Genomic DNA, 9,820 nt, shown 5'->3' with positions numbered 1-9,820 from the left:
ACTTCCTTTATGTGGTCATTGACTCCGTGTCACAATACCTCTCAGGTTCATGGTGTGTACAGGCACGCAGAAGTCAAGGGGCCATTCCTCTGTTAATGCTCAATGTCCATCAGGGACCAACCCTGGCCCCTCTGATTTAATAGAAGTCCTCAAGAAAGCAGTATCTGCGCCGGCTAGTGGAGACAAAGGCACAGCCCAGAGGCGCGCGCGGGGCGGAGGGTGTGTGTGTGTGTGTGTGTGTGTGTGTGTGTGTGTGTGTGTGTGTGTGTGTGTGTGTGTGTGTGTGTGTGTGTGTGTGTAGGGGGACGGGGCGGAGGGTGTGTGTGTGTGTGTGTGTGCGCGCGCGCGCGGGGCGGAGGGTGTGTGTGTGTGTGTGTGTGTGTGTGGCGGGGGACGGGGAGGGCGACGACATGTTTCTTTCAGCCCCACCTCAATTTACCGAGAAGCTCGAACCAATTCCTGACCCTCTCAAGATTTCGCCATTGAAGTTGGTATGGAGGGATGCAGGAATGAGTGGTGTATAAGTAACCCCGACGTGGTCTGATGCATCTTCTTCAGGACACCCATAACCCTAGCGCTCTACTGCCCCTTCCTCGACGTGAGTCCCGCCCAATGGGGAAAGGGATGGCCTCCCATTGGCCTATGGTGGGCTCCCAATCTAGTTAGACAACGCAATTGGCCCTACACTCCGTTTAGAAATTGCGGAAGAAATAGACTAACTACAACTCCCGAGAGGGAGCAGGGCTCTACAGCTCCTTGTCACGTGACTTCCTCCTTGCAGAGGAGTCACGCGATAGGCCGGCGAGGAGGCGGGGCCCATGACTGTCAGCGGAGCCAGCGGCCTATGGGCCGCCCCGTCGGATGGGAGCGCGGCGGGGGGCGGGGCGGGGTTGGGCGCGCTGCAGGGCGCGGGAGCGCGCCGGCGGCGGTGGCGGCAGCGGAGTCGTCCGTGGGAGGGGGGGCGGGGAGCCTTGGTTGAGGCGACCGTGGCTGTTAGGCACCCTCGACTGGCGGCGGTGGCGGCTCCTGGTGCGGCGGGGCGCTCGGCCAGCTTTCTAGGTCGGAACGGAACGCTCCGCTTCGCGGGCCCCGCCCGGAAAGTTTGCAGTGGAGCCGCGACCTCCTGGCCGGCGCGGCCCAGCATGAAGCGGCGCTGAGGAGCCGCCGCGGCCGCCTGAGGAGGAGCCGCAGCACCCGGGGCCACGCCGATGACTACTGCAAACTGTGGCGCCCACGACGAGCTCGACTTCAAACTCGTCTTTGGCGAGGACGGGGCACCAGCGCCGGTGTCCCAGGTCTCGCGGCCTGCAGGTGGGTGCCGGGCCAGCCTGGACTGTGGAGCGTGCCCTCCCCGTGCTCCCGCCGGCTGGCCTTTCCCGGGTCCCCCTGGTGCGTGCGTGTGGCGAGTGAAGCCTGATTTAATTTGAGGAGGAGGAGGAGGAGGAGGAGGAGGCGTGTGGCTCTCGCAGACGTGGAAGTGGCTTGATTGGAAGCTAAGTCGTAGGAACTTGACTCCGGGAGGCCAGTGGCCCGTGGCCCGTGGACGCCCGGAGTTTGGAGGCAGAGGGTTGGGGCCAAAGCCCCAAGAGGTTTCTTGCTGTCGCTGTGTGCCAGCGTGGTGCTGAGGAAACGTCCCGGTGAAGCAAGCCGAAGCGCGCATAGCTGTTTTTAGTTTGCTCGTGAAATTCTTTATTTGAAAGATGCGTACTCTTGTAGTGTAGGAACCTTTTTAAATTAGTATATTTTCTTAAATCTACTTTGCTAGGAAAGCAACACATTCGAGAAATTGTTCAGTTTTGCAAATTTATGTTCTACACTTAATTTCAGGTATACTATAACGGACTTTGCTGAAAACCGGGTTGTTTTACTTGAGCAAAGTGTTTCTGGAGATTTTTCTTTTTTCTTTTTCTTTTTTTTTTTTTTTTAAGTTAGGATGTTTTTTTTTTTTTAAGTTCCCTAGAATGTTCTAGAAGTCAACTTTTGTTTTAAGCTTTTCTCAGAAGTTTTTTTTTTTTTTTTTTTTTTTCTTTAAACGAGATCTTAGGTTGGGAAAGCCCGGCACCATAATGCTTGCAGGTCAGACCAGTCAGGAAATAGAAACAGGATGATGGCTGGGGACTTAAACGCTCTCCTGTGACCTGCTTTGGAATAGTGTGGTTCATTAAGTTCAGTTTCCCTATTACATATGTAACAGAACTTAGAAAAGAAGATGTGTAAGAGTATCTCTGTTTATCTTTTCCAGTATTAGTGGGTTACTTACTGTTGTATTAGTGAGTTAACTTACTGTTGTTCGTATTATATTGAAGTCCAGTAGATTGTTTTCCCAGAGTTGCCTTGAAAGAATTTTTTGTAAGCTGAGTCTCTAGGTGGTACAATGCCTATTTTATTAGTTCCTTTTTAGCCTTTATATGTTAGATGCCTTTTTCAGTGTAAGAAATAATTATAGTAGTTAAGTGTTGGCTATGTTTATTTTCAGTTCCATTAGAGTTAATTGAACCAGGCTTATGTTGAAGATACTACTGGATACTTAGTTGTGTAGTGTTGTTACATTGATGCAAAAAGTCCCGGGCTTCTGAAGGAAGTTGTGAAATAGATGAAAGAAACACATAGCCCAAATAGCTTTATTATTAGGCAAACTGAATTTTGTCTAAATTTTATAGATAAAAGAAACAGAAAAAGTGGGGCTATGAAGAGGATGGCATTGAATTGTATTTAGATTATGGAGATTGAAAAAAAATGAAAACTTGTTTGAGTGAGTTTTTAGGAAGAAAGTTTGTAACTTGATTTGTAATTGGAATTCCCAGAGGTAGACATGAACAATTTTATTTTTATTTATTTTTTTCAGAAGCCCACTTTAAAATGTTCTGGGAGGTTTTTCTTCCTCTCTTTTTTTTTTCTTTCATTTTTTTTTCTATCATTTCTTAGTCTCTAGTTCCCAGTGGTCTCCTGCCTCATCTTCCAACTGCTGGGATTGGAAGCATGTGCCAACATATTCAGTGGTCATTTTCTTAAAAATATGTTTCCAGCTGGTCAGTGGTGGCACATACCTTTGATCCCCAGCACTTGGAAGGCACTCAGCTGATCTCTGTGAGTTCGAGGCCAGCCTGGTCTACAAAGTGAGTTCCAGGGCAGTCAGGGCTGTTACAAAGAGAAACCTGTCTTGAAGAAAAAAATATTTCACAATATGGTGAAATTCATATAAAAAAAAACTTTTTGCTTTTGTATTTTATTGAGACATTGTTTCTTTATGTATCACTGGCTGGCCTAGAACTCACTATATAGCCCAGGCTGATCTCAAAACGGAAGCATTCTTCCTGGTTCAGCCTCTGAGACTACTGGGATAACTGAAGTGAGACACCACTCTCAGCTGTTTTAACACAATTGTTGATTTTTAATGAGTAAATGCCACTTAAATTTTGAATCAATTCTTTTTTATGGTAATTAGTACTGTTCTGGTTCTTTGGCTGATTAGTCAGTTCCATAAAATAGTAAATCTTGGTAATTTTGGCCTACATTGGTTCTACCTTTGAGAATAGATAGAGCACATTGAAATTTCCACAGTGAAAAGTTTTTGAAAAATCCTTTGTGGAGGCTGAACATAGTGGAAACACCTTGACTCCCCAGCACTTGGGAAGCAAAGATAGGTGGAGATCTCTTTGAGTTCAAGGCCAGCCTGATCTACATAGAGAGTTTCAGGACAGCTTTTTTTTTTTTTTTTTTTTTTTTTAAATCAAACTATTTTGTTAAACTTTTTCCTAGTATCATCTAGCTTTAAACTGATCATATATCCCAGTAAAAAGAGCAGCTTCTAGTACTCGAGTTTATTGTTTGCAGCTCTCTAGTTTAGTTTGCTGTTATAATTGTTATCTTAAAATTCAGTTTCTTTTGTGTGTGTGTGTGTGTGTGCTTGCTTGCATGTGTGGGTGGGAACGTATAGTGTGTAAGTTACAGGTTATCCTCAGGTGTCATTCTCAGACAAGCTGACCATCTGTTTTGACATAGGGTCTTTTCATTGGTCTGGAGCTTACCAATTAGACATGTCTATCTAGTGAACCCTAGGGATCCTTGTGTCTCTGCCCTCTCAATGCTGAGGTTACAAACCTGTATCACCACACCCAGCATTTTTACATAGTTTCTAGGAATCAAACTTAGGTCCTTATACTTGTGATGCAAGTACTTTACCTACTGAATTCTCTCTCCATCCTATTCATTTAGACAAGATCTTCTTAGAGTCCTAGCTGTCCTCTCACTATGTACTAGAGGATGACCTTGGAACCATCTCATGTGATCTTCCTATTTCTACTTCCCAAATGGTAGAATTATAGGCATGCCTTAACACATGTGCCTATCTTTCAATTTCTATTTATTTGAGTCAAGGTTCTACAAAACATATGCTTAAACTCACTCCAAGTTTGTGTGTGTGTGTGTGTGTGTGTGTATCCATGTGCACACATGGAGGCCAGAGGAGGAAGTGCAATGTTCTGCTTTTAAACTGTTTTATTCCCTTGAAGACAGGCTCTTTCACTGAGCCTGTCTCTACTTCCCATCTTGCGGCAGTTATAGACAGTTGTGAACCACCCATTGTGGGTCCTCATAATTGTTGAGCTATCTTTCTAGCCTCAAATTTTATTAAATATTTTTAGTTCAAAATGAGAATGAACAGAAGAAATTCATGCTACATTATAATGTTTTATCTACTGCTGTTTTTGAAGGAAGAAATATCTTTGCCTTATAATGTTTTTTGCAAGAAATTTACATAATCCCCTCAAATATTAATAGCCCAGGCTATTCTCAAACTCATGGTAGTTTCCCTGTTTTAGCTACCCCTACTACACAGGTTTTTCATGTGTAAATTTGGTTTTTTTCCTACAGACCCTTTGGCTATAATTTACTTTTTTTTTTTTAACTTTGTCTAGTGTTCAGTCAGTACTGTCAATATAATTTACTATCTCTTTGATAAATTATCTTGTAATGTTCCAGTCTACAGAGAGAGTTCCAGGACAAGCTCCAAAGCAATACAGAGAAACCCTGTCTTGAAAAACAAAACAAACAAGCAAACAAAATTGATCTATCTGGGCAGTGGTGGCACTCACCTTTAATCCCAGCACTTAGGAGGCAGAGGCAGGTAGATCTCTGAGTTCCAGGACAGTCAGGCCTACACAGAAAAATCCTGCCTTAAGCTAACTAACCAAATAAACAGATGAACAAACAACAACAAAAAAGTTGGCTGACCAAATAAATAAACAAATAAATAAATAGACAAATTCAGTTAATGTCAGGCATGATGATGTATACCTGTAATCCTAGCACTTGGATAGTGGAGGCAGGGAATTAGGAATTCAAGATAAGCCTGTAATTATTAGATAAAAAGTTTGAGGCCATTCTAGGCTACCTGAAATTCTGTTTCCAGAAACCAGTAATATGAGGACTGGAAAGATGTACATGGCAGTTAAAAGACTTGCAGTGCAAGTCTGATGACCTGAGTTTAAACCCTGAACTCCCTGTAAAGATATAAGGAAAAAACTGATTCCCAAGGTTCTGATCTCCATTGTGCATGCTGTGACATGCACATGCCTACACTAACGCATCATACATACACACATACAATAATTTTCAAAAGAATTTAAGAAACCAATAAAACAACAAAAAAACCTTGTGTTCATCTTTAATTTTTTTTTAATATTTATTTTGTGTCTGCATGCATGGCTGCAGCTTGTGTGTAGAAGACTTGAAGACAACTTGAGGTAGTTAGTGCTCTCCTATTCTGTGAGCTCCAGGAATTGAACTCAGGTTGTATAGGCTTGGAGGCAAGCACTTTTACTTGCTGAGATATCTGACTGACCTTCATTCTTTTGTTTTTATCACATTGTGTTTTGGAACTGGGCCTTGGGTTTGTGTATGTGTGGTTTTTGTTTGTTAGTTTGTTTTGCCTGCCAATATTGTAGGGAGATATATATATATATATATATATATATATATATATATATATATATATATATTTATTTCTAAAAATGCATCTATAATAGTACTGCTACTGATTTTACTAAAGTCTGCCATACAATTTAAAATTGTACCAGTCTTCAGAGAGCTTTGTTCTTATAGCTCCAACCTTCCAGAGATAGGTGAAAATGGTTCTGTAAAGTATTTTACAATGAGAGTAGATGGGTTCCTGGAAATAGTAACTTTTTCAGTAGTTAAAAAGATAGAAAGGCCCCACCTGTGTTAATTTTAGAGTAGTCTTCATTACCTGCTGTTTCTCTGTGGAAGTTAGAACATGCCCTATCCTTTATTGTCTTGAGGCTTCTGATTAAGTTCCTCCAGTTCAGGTGGTTTTGACAAGCATCTTCATCCCTTTCTCAAGCATCTGCAGGCAGTATCTCAGAGAACTGAAGCAGAGTTCTTCAGAGTTCATAGTTGCTGGGACCCTACTTCAAAGGAAATTTCCCCATTGTTGTGACCAAATACTCAGAAATAATCTAACTTGAGGGAGGATTTACTTTGTACATGTTTTTAGGGAATACTGTTCCTTATGGCAGGGAAGGTTAGCTGTGGTAGCTGAGGTGGCTGCTGGTTACATTACTTCACAATCAGGAAATCTAGGCGAATACTGGCATTCCATTATCCTTTCTTTATCTTTTGAGACAATGTAGCCCATACTACTTCAATTCTTTTTTGAGATGGCACAGGGATTCTCTATGTAGCTTTGGAATCTGTCCTGGAATTGGCTCTGTAGACCAGGCTGGCCTAGAACTCTCAGAGACCTGACTGATTGTGCCTCCCAATTGTTGAGATTGAAGCCATGTGCAACCACTGCTGGCTTTTTTAATTTTGTTTTTTTGTTTGTTTGTTTGTTTGTTTGTTTTGTAAATAGGATTTCTCTATGTAACTGTACTGGAACTTGCTCTGTAGACCAGGCTTGCTTGCAACTCAGGGATCCACTTGTTTCTTCTCCCCAGTGCTGAGATTAAAGGTAAAGGCCACCACATCCAGTTTTGCCCTTCAGGTCTTTAAAAAAGGAGTCCTTTTTTGGTGGGTTTTTTGTTGTTGTTGTTGTTTTGTTTTGTTTTTTCAAGACAGGGTTTCTCTGTGTCATCCTGGCTATCCTCCTGCCTCTGCCTCCTGAATGCTGGGATTGAAGTAATGCACCACCACTGCCCAGTGCCCTTCAGTTACTTTTTTTTTTTTTTTTTTGTTTAAAGAGAGGGTTTCTCTGTAGCTTTGGTTTGGAGCCTGTCCTAGAACTCACTCTGTAGACCAGGGCTGGTGTTGAACTCACAGAGATCCTCCTGCTTTTGCCTCCTCAGTGCTGGGATTAAAAGCAAGCACCACCATCTCCTGGCTGTTCTTAATCCTGCCTTAGCTTCCCAAATGTTGGGATTATAGGCATGCACTATCATGCCAAACCTAGAAATAACAATTTTAAGAACTTTGTTATTCCTGTATTTCCTAAGGGCTTTCCATTTGCTAATACAGAAGAGATATTTTGGTATATGTTCTGAAATATTAGTAGAGGTTTTACAGTAGTGTTTATAAAATAATATGAAAATAAAACTTGGGAGGTAAAAGAAGAGGATCAAGAGTTCAAAGGCTAGTTTTAGCTATATATCAAGTTCAAGCCTTGTCTGGGGTACATCACTATCAACTTAATGCCTTTTTTTTGTTTGTTTGTTTGTTTTGGTTTTTTTTTTTTTTTTTGTTTTTTGGTTTTTTTTTTTTTAAGACAGGATCTCATGTATCTTTGGATGGTATTGAACTTGTATACTAAAAATTACTTTGAACTTCTGATCCCCCTGTTTGAGAGTGTTGAGGATACAGGTGTGTGCTACCACACTGAATGTGGTACTAGAGATTGAGGCCAGAGCCTCCTACATTCTAGACAAGCACTTCACCCAACTAAATTGTATCACTAGCCCAGAATCTGCTTACTGTTAATGAGTTGCCTTTCAGCAGCATCCATAAAATATCCCTAATATCATAGTTATTTTTATGGCATAGTCCAAACTCTGCTTTTGAGATTTGCTTTCTTTTTTTCAGTTAAGTCTAATCATAAGAACATTTTTGAAGGGAAGTATACTGTTTGCTTTTCTCCAGTCATAAAAACTGATATTAAGGACCGGAAGAGATGGCTTGGTGATTAAGAGTACTTGCTGCTTTTGTAGATGACTGGAGTTTGATCCCACAATGAACAATTGCAGCCATCTATAACTTTAGTTCTGTGGGGATTCAATATCCTTTCTGGTCTTCAAGGGTACCTTCACATATATGTTTGTGTGTACACACAAATATATGCACATAATAAAATATATTTTTAAACTTATTAATTGGAGTATGTGTGTGTGCATGCATCTGAGTGTATGATTAATACCAGGGCCTTTCACATGCTAGGGAATTATATACCAAATATTCAGAACCCTACTACCACCACCTCCAGAGTTTCTCTGTATAACAGTCCTGGCTGTCCTAGAACTTACTTTATAGACAAGGCTGACCTCATAGAGATCTGCCTGCCTTTGCCTCCCAAATGCTGGGATTTAAGGCATGTACCACTATTTCCTGGCCAAAATAAAATATTTTCAACTACCAGCCAGGCGTTGGTAGCGCAGCCTTTAATACCAGCACTTGGGAGGCAGAGGCAGGCAGATCTCTGTGAGTTTGAGGCCAATATGGTCTATAGAGTGAGTTCCAGGACAGGCTCCAAAGCTACACAGAAAAACCCTATCTTGGTGGGGGAGTGGAAACCACAAACAAAATATTTTATTTTAAGTAGAGGTAAGGCTGAGGAGGCTATAATATAGTAAAGGCAATCATATTACTCCTAAGAGGTAGGAAACCTGAGTAGGTTGAGCCCTATTTGATAGTATGCTGTAGTTTGGTTATAGCAGTAACGTGAATAAGGAAGGTGTTGTTTAAAGCTATTCTAGGGTAAGGAGAATAGACACAGCAAACTTGGCAGTAAGCCTAGCTTCTAAAACTGAATCCAAGTCATCAAATTTGCTCTGACATGCCATATGAGGTTGAAGTTACAAAGGAGTGAATTTTATTCATGGAGGCTTGAAAGAGATACAAATAAGAGCAAGCTTTTTATGTGTACATATTTATGTTATATGACTTTCCTGTTTGTAGTTGGCAAGCTTTGGGCAAGAGAAACAGTTGGAGCCGTAAGATTTAACTAAGATAGCCTGTGAATTGGTAGCTCACCTTAAGCTGAAATTTGTTTGCAAAGTTCTAGTTAACGCATTGATATTTGTGTGTGTAAAGGAACTGTAATTCAATGAAAGCCTGAAAATCCCTGACACACTTAAGAAATAACTTAAAATTTCATTTTCTATAAAATGTACAGTTCCAGTATGTCTTGCTGCTAGCAACAGGTAAGAAAGAGCTCTTGCATCTAAAAACATACATTTTAGCCAAGCCTGATGGCTTCATCCTACAACTCTAGTATTTGAGAGGCTCAAGCCTTGAGGCTGACCTTGGCTTCATGTTAAGTTTTAGGTCAGCCTGGATTTCAGTGTGAGATCCTTTGTCAAACTTTTGTACCCACTGATTTTTTTTGGTTTAGTGCTTTAGAATTTTGTATTTCTTTTGTATTTCATAATTTGAGGTAAAGTTTTTTTTTAATCAGCTTTACTTTTTTTTAAATTTTTATTCTTCATATAGTGCATCCCTACCGCAGCTTCTCCCTCCACTCCTCCTGGTTCCCTACCACCTCCTGTTTACCCCAAGTACACCTCCTACCCCAGAAAAGAGCAGGCCTCCCAGAGACATCAACCAAATATAGGGTAACAAAATACAATTAAGACCAGGCACAAATTCTCACATC

General features: G+C 41.4%; 1 protein-coding gene across 2 annotated transcripts in view; it reads left to right on the top strand.

The window, feature by feature from the left end:
- The first annotated feature begins 961 nt into the window (after positions 1 to 961).
- Positions 962 to 9,820, top strand: part of Nfatc3 (nuclear factor of activated T cells 3) — a 78,886-nt gene continuing 70,027 nt past the window's right edge. For both annotated transcript variants that reach the window (XM_051201474.1, XM_051201473.1), the window contains exon 1: positions 962 to 1,311. In XM_051201474.1, the coding sequence (XP_051057431.1) occupies positions 1,209 to 1,311 (103 nt within the window). In that variant the 5' untranslated portion in view covers positions 962 to 1,208. The remainder of the gene's footprint in view (positions 1,312 to 9,820) is intronic.

The sequence above is a fragment of the Phodopus roborovskii genome, unplaced genomic scaffold (assembly GCF_943737965.1).
Source record: "Phodopus roborovskii unplaced genomic scaffold, PHOROB, whole genome shotgun sequence".
Lineage (NCBI taxonomy): Eukaryota > Metazoa > Chordata > Mammalia > Rodentia > Cricetidae > Phodopus > Phodopus roborovskii.
The sequence above is the reverse complement of the archived record's forward strand: the minus strand, read 5'-3'. Positions and strand labels throughout refer to the sequence as shown.